Source organism: Salvelinus alpinus, chromosome 12 (genome assembly GCF_045679555.1).
Source record: "Salvelinus alpinus chromosome 12, SLU_Salpinus.1, whole genome shotgun sequence".
Lineage (NCBI taxonomy): Eukaryota > Metazoa > Chordata > Actinopteri > Salmoniformes > Salmonidae > Salvelinus > Salvelinus alpinus.
Genome location: NC_092097.1, coordinates 25,586,856 through 25,605,162, shown reverse-complemented (window position 1 = coordinate 25,605,162; position 18,307 = coordinate 25,586,856). Strand labels below are relative to the sequence as shown.

Below are 18,307 nucleotides of genomic sequence, written 5' to 3'. Positions count from 1 at the left end.
CATATGTGGGAACTCCTTCAAGACCGTTGGAAAAGAATTCCAGGTGAAGCTGGTTGAGAGCATTGATGGAAAAAGTACCCATTTGTCATACTCGAGTAAAAGTACAGATACCCTAATAGAAAATGACTCAAGTAAAACATTACTTGAGTAAAAGTCTTAAAGTATTTGGTTTAATATACTTAAGTATCAAAAATAAAAGTAAAAATAATTTCAAATGTCTTATATTAAGCAAACCAGATGGCACCATTTTATTTTTTATTTTCCGATAGCCATGGGCACACTCCAACACTCAGACATAATTTACAAATGAAGCATTTGTGTTTAATGAGTCTGCCAGATCAGAGGCAAGGGATGAGAAGGGATGTTCTCTTGATAAGTGTGCCAAGCATTCAAAATGTAACGAGTACTTTTGGGTGTCAGGGAAAATGTATGGAGTAAAAAGTATAATATTTTCTTTAGGAATGTAGTAAAGTAAAAGTAAAGTACAGCTACACAAAAAAACAACTTAAGTAGTACTTTAAAGTATTTTTACTTAAGTACTTTACACCAGTAGTTGAAAAAATGCCAAGAGTGTGCAAAGCTGTCATCAAGGAAAAGGGTGGCTACTGTGAAGAAACTCAAATATAAAATATATTTTGATTTGGTTACTACTAAATATATACTTTTCTGGTTACTACATGATTCCATATGTGTTATTTCATAGTTTTGATGTCTTCACTATTATTCTACAATGTAGAAAATAGTAAAAAATTAAGGAAAACCCTTTTGACTGGTACTGTATATATTTTTTTATACCAAAAGGGGTCCTAAAATTCTGAATCAAATAGCTAAATTACATATAATATGACCTTAAAACAAGTCCATATGTCAGCTTAGAACCCCCCCACCCCCACCCCTCATCTATTTTTCAGAATACATATTGCGCTGTCTGTATTCTCCTGATTGTTGATTCCTTTTTTATAGACACTAAATATGCTTCTCTGCATCTCTGCTGTCACGAACTGGCTCGTAGCCCGTAATAAAAAGGGAGACAATGAAGAGATCAAGGAATGACAAAAATATATTTATTAACTAAACTATATACAATTAACAATGGTGTGTGTAGTTAGTAATCCGTAGTGCAAGTGAGTGGGTGCGTGCATAGATGGTGAGGGGTGTTGAGAGGTGCAAAATGCCACAACCAAAAATACAGTGTGTCTACATGGAGAGAGTCTCCTCAATGAATGGGGTAAAGGTGTATTTATCCTCGGGACACACCAGAGCCCAGGTGTGTCCCATTTTGATGACAACCCTCGTGGCTCTGCCCACCGACATCCTATTAAGGAAAACAGCAAAGAGAAAGAATTCGGCAGACAGAATGGGTGGGTCGTCACACTGCTAAAATCTGGGTAAAAGATTGAAAGGAATGTGGCTACTTGGTGTCGAAATAACAATTAAAGGGAGATTCCACATAAATAAAACAGTTTTCATACAATTTCTATAGGATAATAAATCACCCCAAAAAGTTCTATACACATTTGGTTTAACATACAAAATGGCTCTAACATTGGCTTTACAAATCAGTCCTTGACTCCCTAGAGTTTAGAAGAAAGCTGTGGTTTGTATAAAATGGACAGCATGTACCTGTTTGAACTGACTGTGCCATGGTAAATGTAGGCAGTGAATGACCCTACCAACCCTGTGTGTGTGTGTGTGTGTGTGTGTGTGTGTGTGTGTGTGTGTGTGTGTGTGTGTGTGTGTGTGTGTGTGTGGTGTGTGTGTGTGTGTGTGTGTGTGTGTGTGTGTGTGTGTGTGTGTGTGTGTGTGTGTGTGTGTGTGTGTGTGTGTGTGTGTGTGTGTGTGTGTGTGTATGTGTGTGACAGATTAATGGTACTCTGATTAAGTGGTGACATAGCTAATCATTAACTGAGCACCATCTAAAGACCATCTGTCAACTCTACAATAGAGTTAGATCCCCCAGTCAGTTAGATGTATGTGTGTGTGTGTGTGTGTATGCATGCGTGCGAATGTGTGTGTGTTTGTGTTTGTGTGTGTGTGTGTGTGTGTGTGTGTGTGTGTGTGTGTGTGTATGCATGCGTGCGAATGTGTGTGTTTGTGTGTGTACCGTGCACTCACCCTTTACCACAGCTGTGCAGTCAGTTAGATGTGTTAGTGTGTGTGTGTGTGTGCTGTGTTTTTATCTTTGTCTTTTTGAAAGTGTGTTTGCATTTGTGGGTCAGCCATTATGTGATCATGTCTGTGTGCATGTGAGTGTGTGCATAAGCCTTTGCGTTGGTATGTCACCTAGTGTTTGACATTGTGATTGCATGTGTATAAATGAGCCATTCAAGACTTATGTCGAGAGGCAGAGATGCACTACTTCCCAAACACACCCATTCAGACTCCCAATCTATCAAAATTAAGATGTGTGTGTGTCAACATGCACTTTGACATGAGAAATTGGGTAGGGCGTGGAGAGGGACAACTGAGTTTAGTTTAGAATGGAGGAGTTGCTTTATTGTGTGTGAGTGTGACTGTGTGTGTGTGTGAGAGAGAGAGAGAGAGAGAGAGAGAGAGAGAGAGAGAGAGAGAGAGAGAGAGAGAGAGAGAGAGAGAGAGAGAGAGAGAGAGAGAGAGAGAGAGAGAGAGAGAGAGAGAGAGAGAGAGAGAGAGAGAGAGAGAAGGAGAGAGAGAGAAGGAGAGTATGTGGGAATGTAAACATTTCCTCTTGGCTCAGATATTCATGGCACGCTGGTGCATTTAAGCAGGTACCTGTGCACACACACACCAGTGGAGGCTGCTGAAGAGAGGATGGCTTATAATAATGGCTGGAATGGCGTGTAATGTCTGGAATGGAGTGAATGGAATCAAACATATAAAAAACATTTGATACCATTCTATTTACTCCATTACTCCCCCACCAGCCTCCACTGACATACACACTAACTGTCTCTCTCTCCTCCCGGGTGGCGCAGTGGTCTAGGGCACTGCATCGCAGTGCTAGCTGCGCCACCAGAGTCTCTGGGTTCGCGCCCAGGCTCTGTCGCAGCCGGCCGCGACCGGGAGGTCCGTGGGGCGACGCACAATTGGCATAGCGTCGTCCGGGTTAGGGAGGGTTTGGCCGGTAGGGATATCCTTGTCTCATCGCGCTCCAGCGACTCCTGTGGCGGGCCGGGCACAGTGCGCGCTAACCGAGGGGGCCAGGTGCACGGTGTTTCCTCCAACACATTGGTGCGGCTGGCTTCCGGGTTGGAGGCCCGCTGTGTTAAGAAGCAGTGCGGCTTGGTTGGGTTGTGCTTCGGAGGACGCATGGCTTTCGACCTTCGTCTCTCCCGAGCCCGTACGGGAGTTGTAGCGATGAGACAAGATAGTAATTACTAGCAATTGGATACCACGAAAATTGGGGAGAAAAGGGGAGAAAAAAAGAAAAAAAAACTGTCTCTCTCTCTCACACACACACATACACACAGTGGCATGTCCAGAACATTTTGAATTGGGTGGCCAAACCCAAGTGTAGGGGGGCCAAAGCCACAAACCCAGTTTAGGGCGGCCATAATATTTTGAAACTTAATCGATGAAAGGTGGATTTGTTCAATATAATAAGTTCAACACATGAAATGCATCAGCTTCGGTTTGGTACATTTCCCTGTGCAAATAAATCATAAATCAATTCCAAAAGTCTTATTACAGTGTTTGCATTCATGGCCAGAATTGTATATAAGGGTATTAGCATACAGCAGTAAATTCACTTGAAAGTGCCATCCAGAGTGTGAATTATACCATGTCATTTGGACGGTCACAATCTTTTTAACGGGACCTCCTTTTTTATGGGATTTATAGTAAAGACATGTCATTTAACTGTAAAAAAAATAAATAAAAAAATATTACGTTTTAATGTGTCATGAACACAACCAATCATGGATTTTGTTTTACTTAATTCATTTTAGAATAAGGCTGTAATATAACAAAATGTGGAAAAAGTAAAGCGGTCTGAATACATTCCAAATGCACTGTAAATACAGGAAAATCTATTTCTTATTGCACTGGGCATTTAAAGTATATATAATTAGTGTGTGTATATATCTGTGATTGATTTAGTGATTGTAAAGGGGTTGATAATAATTTCAGTCTCCGGACTTAAAACTAATTGAAGATGACAGTTGATAAGCGCAGATGAAGGATATCAAGGATCTGGAAGGATTCTATATAAAGGAATGTTCTGAGATCTTTATCAATGTGTTCTCCAACTCATAGAACATTTTAGAAAAAGGCTCATTGCACGTATCCTCGCAAGGTGAGGTATTAAAAGGAATTGAAAACAGGGGTGTCAATAATTTTGACTCCTACCTTTTATAACAAAATCTAGTTTTTCTAAACAATTGCTTTAGTATAAAATAATATAAATTCTCAATTTTTGGCATATAATTTAGCTCAGTATTTGCTAAATCTTTATTAAGGGTGTCAATAATTTCAGACCCCATTGTATATTGAATGCAATAACATTGCTTGCACTGGTAATCGCCTGGTTTTTGCATTACAACACTGACACCCACTGGATGAAATTGGGGGCGCCCCGCACCATATTATGTCTAGTGCCTGTGACTACTCAATAAGCCTAAAATGTTGTGCAAAAACAATGCCATGTGAGGGCTTTCTGATCCAGGGCTTTCTGATCAAGGTTATAAATGTTGCCCCTCTCATGTTATTTAATAATGACTAATTGTATATGATTGGAAACCATAACGCTGAAGAAGACTCTGGCGCTCTTCGGCTCCACTCGGACAAACTCGGCTTAAAAAGTGTGCGTGCTCCCCGTCCGCGGGTTGTCATTCTCCGATCCCGCCGGTGTGCGTGTCTAGCATCGGATGATTTCGCGAGGGCGGTGCCAAGTCGGAGGAAATCGTGTCGTGAACTGACCGGCTCCTGAGAAAACCGAAGAGGATCTCACCGGTAGTTGCATCTTCTACATCAGCGCCGTTGCTTTTCACACCGACAAGCCCCTGGTTTAGCTAGCTCATTTGCTAACCAACGTTAGCCGTTTATACCAACCAGCTCATAAAACAACTGTTAGCTATTTTTTTTTTTATGTCCCGAATTCCAGAAATATCTGTTAATAATTCGAAACGAAAAATTAACCACATTATGGAGACTGAGATACACGTGCCTGTTGGGTCGCCGGTAATTCGAAAATTCCCGATTTTCGTGGAGGAAAATAATGTAACGGATGGAGCAATGAAGCTGATAAAGCAGCTTCGGCCAGCGTGGGACATGAACCATGTCAAGACCAAGGTAAGGTTGACAATTCTCCACTGAATGATGCGCCAATGGCCCAACATCACTAGTTGGCTAGCTAGCTAAAGTTAGCATAGCTATCAGACCAGTCCCTTGATATATTCCTCGCCTTGTGCATACATTTTATCATTGGCTTCTCTTGCGTTTAGTTTGCAGTTACGTTTTCAAGCTGAGATGAAAGTTAGTGGTGTTAACTAGCTAACGTTCGCTTGGTTGCGCCCTGGGAGTAGTAGTAGTTAACTAACTAACCACTTTGATGGATTCTTAGGTCGAATGAATAAGACATTTGTGTCAGGCTTCAGTACTCCATGGATATATTGATAGAAATGTCATACGTCTCTCTCCCTTTAAAGACGTGGCGTATTTAAAGGAGACAGTTACAGCAAATATAGCTACTGATAACTAACCCCTTTTGTCTGTGGTTACAGAAAGTGTGTGTGGATGAAATGTGTCCAGTAATCTGTATTTGTCAGTGACCAGCTGGCAATGACGTGAGGGTCAGGCAGCATTGATGACGTTAACATTAGCCAGCAGAAATAGAGCCTGGCTGTATGTATTAGCTCAAAGCCCCTATCTAATTTACACTTTCCACTGCCCTGATAGCTTCTTGTAAATACAGGCACCTTGAAAGCTGTCCACTCAGATAAGATTGACATGGTAGTGGCAACGCTGTGTGTCTGGAGGATTACAATACCCTGTGAGAGTCACCCATGGTCTGATGACCACCACATATCCCCATCCTAATTGCCTCACTCCTGACCCCAGACACACACCTAATTTTGAATTCACACAAGACACAACTCACCCCCAACTGCACAGGCAAACAAACACGCCTCACTCTTATCTCCATACAAACTGGAATTGATGTCCATTGATAGACCTAGCTAGGCCAAATTATTACCCTGTTTGTGTGAATTACTCTGACCCTGCCATGTTTAGGGTTCCTGTCAGTCAGTCAGTCGGGGAAATGCATTATTCATTGGCACTAAGCAGTAGGTAGGCCTGCTATCGGGTGACGTTTGTCTCCTGCCCGAGGGTCAGCTGTTCCCCAGTCATTCTGGGTTGTTTTGTACATTGAGGCCAGAATGTGACTGTCCCTGCTGGATATTTACGTGTGTGTGCCTAGCCTAATCTGGGCTGGTCACCCCTTTTGCCCTGTAACTGAGATTGTGACACTGTTGACCGCCCAACACAGCTTTTCTCAATGGGAGCCACCCAAACAGGCTTTGTCTGCCTGCCTTTGTCCCTTTAACCCACACAGCCCCCGTGCCAGCACAGCCCAATACAGCTGCCCCCCCCCAGGCATGGGCACGTGGCAACTCTGAGAAAGAGAGAGGACAAATTGAGAGAGAGAGAGAGAGAGAGAGAGAGAGAGTGCTGGAGGACAGATGGAGAGGGAGACGGATACGGAGGGAGGCAGAATGAGTCAGACGTATACGGAGGGAGACGGGGAGAGTGAGAAACTGGGGGGGGGGTTACTGGAACACAACACAACTGACCTGACTGAGCCACCTGGACATGAAGGGGCGGGGGGCTTTCAGTTACTGTAAATATCTAGTGTCAAGTCCAGTCCCAAACATCCAACCCTCTATCCATGAAAACACCAGATGCTGCCAACACCAACAGCCCAGTCACACCCCATTCCAATTCTTTGAGCTTACAGCTGCTTATTATCACACGTTAATGCCATGTGGCCTTCTGCCTTACTCTGATGTGGGCATGCAAGAGATATTTAGTCACTTTTTTATGTTTGATCATCAATGGCCTCATCAATGGATAGAAACTTTGTTTAATTTGATCCAAAGCTTTTAAGCTTAGCCACAATAAAGTAATAGCCTACTAAGATATGCAGACATTTTGTTCTCATTCAAAGAACATGTCACCTAAAAGTAGAATGTTTGTTAGTAGTTACCTCAGTTGTGTTGGCGCTTTATTACCTGTGACATGTGGAGCAACACACCACACTCACACTGGGGCAGGATGATCACAGGTTTTAGTGGTGCATTGTGTTCTGGGTATGTGTAGACGGTCACGAGATAAATAATTCATTCATAAAGGCAGTGTACGTGTGTGTGGTCGTAACATGGTGCCAGTGTGCCCATCTCTCTAGTCAACCATGCCAGGAATGCCAGCTATGTTGGGGTGGGTGGCCAGAGAGAGGGCCAGTGTCTATAGGGCTAGTCTCTCTGTGGTCTGTTTAGCTGTCATATCACTAGTCAGGGATTGTCCACATTCCAGTGAACATAAATATGGTCAGTTATTAGCTATTGGGTGCATCTCAATGGTGTGAACTGTTTGTAAAGGAAAGGAAAATAGGAAAGAAAGACCCACTTGACTAGAGACTACATATGCAGACCATGGGTTCCCATGTGTTACTTTCTCCCCCAACAGTAATCATTGAATGATGTGGCTGTCACTGATAATGCAAACAGCTGGGCCGTTCCACCTCAAAAAGCACAAGAAAGAGGATTTCCACACCCACAATCTCAGTGTTCTGTTAAAGAAGAATAGCATTCCTGCAATGTTAGTTTGTTGAAATATAATTAGATCTCTGAGACATTACGCTAATTGATTGCACCCAAATTGGCTATTTGAATTTCTAGGATTTATATAATATTCAATAATTATAGTACCGAACATCCGATTTGAACCAAACTTTTTTCTAACAAAGAGAAAGACGTGAGGAATCGAAAGAAGTTGTCAAAAACCACCCACGGACCTCCCAACACCAATCCCACCCCAACAACAAGTATATAGTATCACTTCTCTGTTTAACAAGGAGTATGGAGCTCCGGCTCGGAGTATTGTTTCATCCTATGTAATGTATTCTCTTTATTTCAACAAAATAATGTTTCTGGAATGCTTATCTTCTGTTTCTAATTACAGAAATGATTTCAGAACAATCTGAGATGGTGGGTGTCATGGCTTGCTGAAATGACATGGAATGACCCTTCTTCCTTGTCTGGGAGAAGTTAAAAAAGTAGCCTACCTGTAAAGCCCTTGCCCTTTGGCCCAGTTGTTAAGCTCCAGTGTAACCCAGAATACTCTTACTGGGCAATTGCAAGGGGTTCCACGTGATCAGGTGTGCTTGCGGTCTCAATTAAATACAGTAGGCTATAGCCTATGCACGGGCGGAGAAGCACAGGGCAGTTATCTTTCCAAGGAAATGTACTTCCTAAATCGGATTACGCTATAGTATACTTCATTGCCAAGAAATGAATATTGATCACCCGTATTTGTCTCTGTCTGAAAATCATCCCACTCCTAAAAAGTAGGCTATAAAGTGCAAGACTCTCCAACTGCTTTCTTCAAACTATGTCTAGCCTGTTGGCTGATATTGCCCAGTAATACCAATAGCCGAATAAAATGGGCCATGTGAGAATCTGGTAATTTAACCTATTTCTTAGGTTATTTTTTTATATATATATTGCCTATAGGGCGCTAAAAATTGCTGCGACCATGGCTGGCAAGTGACCTGCATCACATGCGCCTAAAATAACATTGCAGGACTGTTGTTGGGTTCAGGACCAGTTCTTGCGGTAGCAGGTGGTAGTCTGACAGAATGCCAGCTGGTGCTGTATGAAAAGTTGCAGGCAGGCGCAGGATGAATACAGTGCCTTCTGAAAGTATTCAGACCCCTTTACTTTTTCTACATTTTGTTACGTTCTAGCCTTATTCCAAAATGGATTAAATAAATCTAAATCCTCAGCAATTTACACACAGTACCACATAATGACAAAGCGTAAACAGTATAAATGTTAGCAAATTTATAAAAAAAAAAAAAAAAACATACCTTATTTAGGTATTGCTATGACTCAAAATTGAGCTCAGGTGAATCCTGTTTACATTGATCATCCTTGAGATGTTTATATAACTTGATTGGAGTCCACCTGTGGTAAATTAAATTGATTGGAGATGATTTGGAAAGGCACACACCTGTCTATATAAGGTCCCACAGTTGACAGTGCATGTCAGAGTAAAAACCAAGCCATGAGGTCGAGATGATGTAATGACGCCACGAAAAATACAGCGCTACACAGAACAAAAGCAATAAAATACTAAGAGCACGCTTCCAACAACTAAACAAGTTGAAGTCGAGCAGTCATTTGAAAGAGTAAGAACATTTCAGCGAGACAACTCAAAGGCGAAATTCATTAACGCCAAGATAATGGAGTTCATTGCCCTCGACAATCAACCGTTCTCTGCCGTGGATGTTGGCTTTCGCCGACTTGTCAAGCCCCGGTACACAATCTTTTTTAGATGTCTTACCGGAGTGACACAGTATTGTTGAGACTCACATCCATGAGCGTCACTGCTATTAGCCTCACGACTGACATTTGGACCAGCAACGTCATCCCCATGAACATGCTGAGTCTGATACCACAGTGGGTCGACGAGGATTGCATACTGAGGAAAGCCGTATTTCATTCTCAAGAATGTGCTGGTTCTCATACCGCTGCTGCCATTTCAAGAACATTTGAGAACATGTTTTAAACTTGGAAACATGATCACTCCAAGCTCCATTCCAACAACTGACTTGAGAAATAAGGTCAACTGCGTCTGCAGCAGACATGACGCCCTCTGTCATGGCATTGAAACACCTGCTCAACAAAACTTCTGACACAGACCGTGGGGTTAAAACGTACAAAATTACTCGGCTGTGAACAAGCGATTCGGTGGCATTCTCTGAGCCTCTTTACTGTGTCGCCACCATGCTCGATGCTAGGTACAAGGACCGCTACTTCGATGCAGACAGGAAACAGGGTTTACGTGAAATGTTACGTACACAGCTGGACAAGATGGAAACAGACACAGTGACAGTGCGTGCCGAGGAAGAGATGTCACGGACAGACAGAGCTGAAACTTCACTGCTTGACATGTATGATGAAATCCTGTTTGAAACAACTGAACAAATGAACAACGAAACAGCACAGCAAGTAAGTGAAAGATAGGTTTTGATTATGTTTTACTGGTAATAGGGACATATGTAAATGCCAATAAAATAACTTTTTGTGGTGTGTATGTGTAACCTTCATTTAACTAGGTAAGTAAGTTAAGAACAAATTCTTATTTACAATGAATGACTGCATACCCCGGCCAAACCCTGACGACGCTGGGCCAATTGTGTGCTGCCCTATGGGACTCCCAATCACGGCCGGATGTGATACAGCCTGGATTCGAACCATGGACTGTAGTGACGCCTCTTGCACTGAGATGCAGTGTCTTAGACCGCTGTGTCCGTGTAACTATTTAACTGTACGAGAATGCTTAAGTCCACAAACATTTTTGATATTGGTATTGGACAAAAATGTCATATTGGTGCATCCCTACTTACTACATGCAGATGTAAAAAGTAAGGAACGAGGTGGGTAGATAACTACATGTGTCATTGTAGCAAAGTATTTATAAACTAAAAATCAGATCTCTTAAATGTTTCATTCGTTTTTGTTCTATTATCTATACCAGGTATTCCCAAACTGGGGGGTACACGCAATGCCGCCAGGGGTACGCCAAATAATAAAAAATAAAATAAAAAAAAATCTAAAATGAAAAAAATACATGTGGATTAGGTTTTTTTCTCGCCTGAGTAGCCTCGTTTCACTGCCAAAAATAACATTAAACAATCTAGTGTTCAGCGAAATAACAACACAATGTCAAATACAGGTAGCATAGTCAAATAATTAACATCCAATCACATTAACCGTTACTCTCTCGGGGAATTCCACTAACGGTTCGTATGTAGCCAAACGTTAGCTGCTGCTCATGTTGATATCTGTACTGATGGCGCAAAAGCCATTGACAGGGAGACACAGTGGAGTGGTAACGTGTGTGCAAGCAGTTGCTCCCAATGCCACTTGGGTACACTGCAGCATCCACCAAGAGGCTTTTGCTGCCAAAGGAAGGCCTGACAGCTTGAAAGACGTTTTGGACACCACAGTGAAAATGGTTAACTTTGTTAAAGCAAGGCCCCTGAACTCTCCTGTATTTTCTGCACTATGCAATGATATGGCCAGCGACCATGTAATGCTTTTACAACATACAGAAGTGCGCTGGTTATCAAGGGGCAAACTATTGACACGTTCTTTTAAATTGAGAGACTTAAAGTTAAAGTTAAGCTTAAAGTTTTCTTTACTGACCATAATTTTCACTTGTCTGACTGCTTCCATGATGGTGAGTTTCTCACACGACTGGCCTATCTGGGTGATGTTTTTTCTTGCCTGAATGATCTGAATCTAGGATTACAGGGACTCTCTGCAACTATATTCAATGTGCTGGACAAAATTGAGACTATGATTTAATAAGTTGGAGCTCTTCTCTGTCTGCATTAACAAGGACAACACACAGGTCTTTCCATTTTATGATATTTTTTTTTGTGTGCAAACAAACTCAAGTTTACGGACAATGTCAAATGTGGTTTAGCGAAGCACCTGAGTGAGTTGGGTGCGCAATTACGTATGTGCTTTCCCCAAACGGATGACCCCAAACAACTGGATTCGTTATCCCTTTCATGCCCTGCCTCCAGTCCACTTACCGATATCTGAACAAGAGAGCCTCATTGAAATTGCAACAAGCGGTTCTGTGAAAATTGAATTTAATCAGAAGCCACTGCCAGATTTCTGGATTGGGCTGTGCTCAGAGTATCCTGCCTTGGCAAATCGCACTGTTAAGACACTGATGCCTTTGCAAACACGTACCTTTGTGTGAGTGGATTTTCGGCCCTCACTAACATGAAAACTAAATACAGGCGCAGACTGTATGTGGAAAATGATTTAAGACTGAAACTCTCCAATACAACCCAACATTGCAGAGTTATGTGCATCCTTTCAAGAACACCCTTCTCATTAACCTGTGGTGAGTTATTCACAATTTTCATTCAACAAATAAGGTTTTATATGTAAGATGGTTAAACAAAGAGCAAAATTATTGATTATTATTTGTGCCCTGGTCCTATAAGAGCTCTTTGTTACTTCCCACGAGCCGAGTTGTGACAAACTCACATTCATTTTTATGTTTAATAAATGTATCGTATAGTGTGTGTGTGGCTGGCTTACAATGATGGCAAAAAACATTTGAGAGTGCGCTGACCCTGGTGCTAGAGGGGGTACGCAGCTGGGGGTTGAATGTTTGAAGGACTACGGAACTATAAAAAGTTTGGGAACCACTGATCTATACAATAGGCCATAATTGATTTTGGCCCAATAGGCCTGGCATATTCTCAAGTTCTAGAAGCTTTCTGTTTCGATTGGGTTATTTTGCTTAAAATTCTTTCGGCCTAACTATATGAAAAAAATAACTGCATCTCTACCCAGCCTGTCAAGAGTGGCCAAAATGGTGTTTAGCATCCCCAGTGGCTCTGCAAGTGTAGAGAGGATATTCTCCACTGCTGGGCGGCTCTCCAGACACCATCACATTAGCCTGAAGACACAGACTGGCCAAACTCCTGTTTCTAAAAATGTATTCTAAAAATAAATTCAAAGGCTCTAATAAGTAATTTTTTATTTTAATTTGTATTTAATTCTTTGTAAGTCACAGCCTATATGCGAAATGTATAGACTATAATGATTTAATACAACAAAATTGTTTAAATGCTGAGAGCTTCATGTCCCTACCAGCCTATTGTCGCACTCGCAAATGCTTCACAATGTATTTCTTTGTAGGCTATAGCTTTGAAGTAATATGGCCTAAATAATTCATTTTCATTCCTTCTTAGGCTCCCTGTCTGGCTCCTGACCTATTTAGTGTTTATATGCTGTTCAATATGACATGTAGCATATTTGAAATGATGTGCATGTCTTACATTCACCGTTTCATGTTTATTCAAATAATTTTCATTATGTAACCTTTATTTAACTAGGCAAGTCAGTTAAGAACAAATTGTTATTTACATTGACAGCCAAACCAGGACAACGCTGGGCCAATTGTGCGCCGCCCTATGGGACTCCCAATCACGGCCGGATGTGGTACAGCCTGGATTTGTAGTGACGCCTTTTGCACTGAGATGCAGTGCCTTAGACCGTTGCGCCACTCGGGAGCCCACTCGTTTGGTTTGGTTTCAATACTTCAAAACCAAATGGTATGTCCAGGAAGTCACAAAAATAGATGGTTGTTTGTTCAATTGGGATTTTTTTTTAAATGAATGGAGCGAATTTGGAGCGAAGCTGTTTTTAGCGGAGTGGTTGGAATGGACCTGGAGGGTCTTATTCTGTTTAAATGATGATCGATGCTTGACTGCCGTTTGACAAATAAATATTCTCGCTCTTCTCCATAATGACCTCACCATGTAGACTATACCCTCACATCCTACCTGCACTGTATCTGTGAGCTCCATAATAACCTCACCATGTAGACTATACCCTCACAGCCTACCTGCACTGTATCTGTGAGCTCCATAATAACCTCACCATGTAGACTATACCCTCACAGTCTACCTGCACTGTATCTGTGAGCTCCATAATAACCTCACCATGTAGACTATACCCTCACAGTCTACCTGCACTGTATCTGTGAGCTCCATAATAACCTCACCATGTAGATTATACCCTCAGTCTACCTGCACTGTATCTGTGAGCTCCATAATAACCTCACCATGTAGACTATACCCTCACAGCCTACCTGCACTGTATCTGTGAGCTCCATAATAACCTCACCATGTAGACTATACCCTCACAGCCTACCTGCACTGTATCTGTGAGCTCCATAATAACCTCACCATGTAGACTATACCCTCACAGCCTACCTGCACTGTATCTGTGAGCTCCATAATAACCTCACCATGTAGACTATACCCTCACAGCCTACCTGCACTGTATCTGTGAGCTCCATAATAACTCACCATGTAGACTATACCCTCACAGTCTACCTGCACTGTATCTGTGAGCTCCATAATAACCTCACCATGTAGACTATACCCTCACAGTCTACCTGCACTGTATCTGTGAGCTCCATAATAACTCACCATGTAGATTATACCCTCAGTCTACCTGCATTGTATCTGTGAGCTCCATAATAACCTCACCATGTAGACTATACCCTCATAGTCTACCTGCACTGTATCTGTGAGCTCCATAATAACTCACCATGTAGATTATACCCTCAGTCTGCCTGCATTGTATCTGTGAGCTCCATAATAACCTCACCATGTAGATTATACCCTCACAGCCTACCTGCACTGTATCTGTGAGCTCCATAATAACTCACCATGTAGACTATACCCTCACAGCCTACCTGCACTGTATCTGTGAGCTCCATAATAACCTCACCATGTAGACTATACCCTCACAGCCTACCTGCACTGTATCTGTGAGCTCCATAATAACCTCACCATGTAGACTATACCCTCACAGCCTACCTGCACTGTATCTGTGAGCTCCATAATAACCTCATCATGTAGACTATACCCTCACAGCCTAACTGCACTGTATCTGTGAGCTCCATAATAACCTCACCATGTAGACTATACCCTCACAGCCTAATTGCACTGTATCTGTGAGCTCCATAATAACCTCACCATGTAGATTATACCCTCACAGCCTACCTGCACTGTATCTGTGAGCTCCATAATAACTCACCATGTAGACTATACCCTCACAGCCTACCTGCACTGTATCTGTGAGCTCCATAATAACCTCACCATGTAGATTATACCCTCACAGTCTACCTGCACTGTATCTGTGAGCTCCATAATAACCTCACCATGTAGATTATACCCTCAGTCTACCTGCACTGTATCTGTGAGCTCCATAATAACCTCACCATTTAGATTATACCCTCAGTCTACCTGCACTGTATCTGTGAGCTCCATAATAACCTCACCATGTAGATTATACCCTCAGTCTACCTGCACTGTATCTGTGAGCTCCATAATAACCTCACCATGTAGATTATACCCTCAGTCTACCTGCACTGTATCTGTGAGCTCCATAATAACCTCACCATTTAGATTATACCCTCAGTCTACCTGCACTGTATCTGTGAGCTCCATAATAACCTCACCATGTAGATTATACCCTCAGTCTACCTGCACTGTATCTGTGAGCTCCATAATAACCTCACCATGTAGATTATACCCTCAGTCTACCTGCACTGTATCTGTGAGCTCCATAATAACCTCACCATGTAGACTATACCCTCACAGCCTACCTGCACTGTATCTGTGAGCTCCATAATAACCTCACCATGTAGATTATACCCTCAGTCTAACCCTCAGTCTACCTAACCATAAACATCAATGCCTTTCTTAAAATCAATACACAGAAGTATATATTTTTAAACCTGCATATTTAGCTAAAAGAAATCCAGGTTAGCAGGCAATATTAACCAGGTGAAATTGTCACTTCTCTTGCGTTCATTGCACGCAGAGTCAGGGTATATGCAACAGTTTGGGCTGCCTGGCTCATTGCGAATTAATTTGCCAGAATTGTACGTAATTATGACGTAACATTGAAGGTTGTGCAATGTAACAGGAATATTTAGACTGATGGATGCCACCCGTTAGATAAAATACGGAACGGTTCCGTATTTCACTGAAAGAATAAATGTTTTGTTTTCAAGATAGTTTCCGGATTCGACCATATTAATGACCTAAGGCTCGTATTTCTGTGTGTTATTATGTTATAATTAAGTCTATGATTTGATAGAGCAGTCTGACTGAGCGATGGTGGCCACCAGCAGGCTCGTAAGCATTCATTCAAACAGCACTTTTGTGCGTTTTGCCAGCAGCTCTGCTGTTTATGACTTAAAGCCTATCAACTCCCGAGATTAGGCTGGTGTAACCGATGTGAAATGGCTAGCTAGTTAGCGGGGTGCGCGCTAATAGCGTTTCAAACGTCACTCGCTCAGACTTGGAGTAGTTGTTCCCCTTGCTCTGCATGGGTAACACTGCTTCGAGGGTGGCTGTTGTCGATGTGTTCCTGGTTCGAGCCCAGGTACCGGCGAGGAGAGGGATGGAAGCTATACTGTTACACTGGCAATACTAAAGTGCCTATAAGAACATCCAATAGTCAAAGGTATATGAAATACAAATGGTATAGAGAGAAATTGTCCTATAATTCAACCTAAAACTTCTTACCTGGGAATATTGAAGAATCATGTTAAAAGGAACCACCAGCTTTCATATGTTCTCATGTTCTGAGCAAGGAACTTAAATGTTAGCTTTCTTACATGGCACATATTGCACTTTTACTTTCTTCTACAACACTTTGTTTTTGCATTATTTAAACCAAATTGAACATGTTTCATTATTTATTTGAGGCTAAATAGATTTTATTGATTTATTACATTAAGTTCAAATAAGTGTTCATTCAGTATTGTTGTAATTGTCATTATTACAAATAAATCTGTCATCAAATGGAGTCTTGCAAAATGGCAGGAATATAGAGCTTCCAGATGAACTCGCAAATTGATAGATTTAGTATCAGTTTACCCTATCCAAATACATTAGGGGACGACTCAAAAACTGACCTAAGATCAGTATGTAGGGTCAGTCATACTATTCCACATTGTGCTCTTGAATTTTGTGTTCCTTGAGGAATATTTGCTTGAACTTTTTCTAACTTCCAAAAGATCCAAACCAGGGACTTAATCGGCAATGTCTTTTTAACATCAAATCAGTCACGTGGATTCCCCGTTCAGCGCGCATGTGGCAGATCCACAGATGCTGCAATCTCTATTGCACTCCACACTGCCCTTTCCCACCTGGACAAAAGTTGCACCTATGTGAGAATGCTATTCATTGACTACAGCTCAGCGTTCAACACCATAGTGCCCTCAAAGCTATGTTGGCTAGAGTGCATGTTTGCTATTTAACGCAGAAGAGTTGAAAATGCGATGGAAACGTATTGTACTTTCAATTTTTTTATCTGGTACATGAAAACGTAAGCGGAAAACCTAGTGCACACAAAATGTAGTTATCACGCAATTTTCAAAATCTGTTGCCAATTGGATGGAAACCTAGTTTCTGTTATCAATTTTGGTATGTGTGACGTGTTTTTAATCACGTAATACTTTTGTGAATGAATTATCATCAGTAAAAACTAACTAATTGGTAGGTCGACCTTAACTTGTTTTGTTACTTCTGTGAACTTTCACAATCCTCCCTCATGAGGGAGAGAAATTATAAAATATCTGAAAGATGTGTGGGTTTTTGGTAACAGAATCACAAGACAATATTTCTTAAACTTACAGAAGGCAAATTTCTGCACAATTAAATATAACTGTTGATATTACTTGGCAGGGCTCTTCAACATTGTGTTTTTATGTATTTCTAATACTTTAAGACTTTTTCTAGTAGATGTTTTTAAGACCCTTTTGCGATCTGTGTGACCAGAAATCAAAGCCTTTGCTTATTGGAAAATGGAAAATGGTTGAAAAACATCTATACGTTCATTTCATTTCCCCAAAATAGACTCTTATCTCATTTGACACCAAATTTGATATACTCCTACAAACTTCAGATGTTGATGCTCATGGGTCCTTTTACATTGACATGATCTACTGTTTCTGCTATCACAGCTCAGGAGAAAGTCAGACCTTCTAGGAATTCACTGTTGTGACTCACTCAACCTTCTCATGGTCATCTAGGCCTATGCTTTCTGATATGATTCCTGACAAGGACAGGCTTGTGCCTCATTATCTAGTGACAGTAAACTAGAGTAAACCCAATTAACAATGGGATAATCTCAATTGCATACTCCTTGTGTCCTTTCATATCCAATGGGTTTTGAGGACACGAGGAGTGTCCAATTGAAATTCTCCCAGAATCTCTCCCTCCCAATCCCTCTGTCCAGACCTCCCTGGTGATTATTTTTTTTTTTCTTTCTTTTGAAATGTTTTTTATTCTTTTTTTTATTCTGTATTAATCTCTCTGTGTCTCTCCCCTTCTTCCTCTCTCAGCTCTTCACTGATGGGACCACTAATAAGCTGGTTGGTTGTTATGTGGAGGCGAGTCCAGAAGACGTTGTTCTGGTACGTGTGTATGGGAACAAGACGGAGCTGATCGTCGACCGAGACAACGAGCTCAAGAGCTTCCAGGTGCGCA

At 41.6% G+C, this 18,307-nt stretch overlaps 1 protein-coding gene across 2 annotated transcripts in view; it reads left to right on the top strand.

Moving 5' to 3' along the window:
* Nucleotides 1-4,792: 4,792 nt before the first annotated feature.
* LOC139535748 (ethanolamine kinase 1-like) overlaps nucleotides 4,793-18,307 on the top strand; it is a 36,375-nt gene continuing 22,860 nt past the window's right edge. Inside the window, exons 1-2 of one of the 2 annotated variants that reach the window (XM_071335503.1) lie at nucleotides 4,793-5,268; nucleotides 18,163-18,300. In XM_071335503.1, the coding sequence (XP_071191604.1) occupies nucleotides 5,065-5,268; nucleotides 18,163-18,300 (342 nt within the window). In that variant the 5' untranslated portion in view covers nucleotides 4,793-5,064. Of the gene's footprint in view, nucleotides 5,269-9,923; nucleotides 10,209-18,162; nucleotides 18,301-18,307 lie in introns of those variants that run through there. The other variant, XM_071335502.1, reaches the window with a different exon arrangement.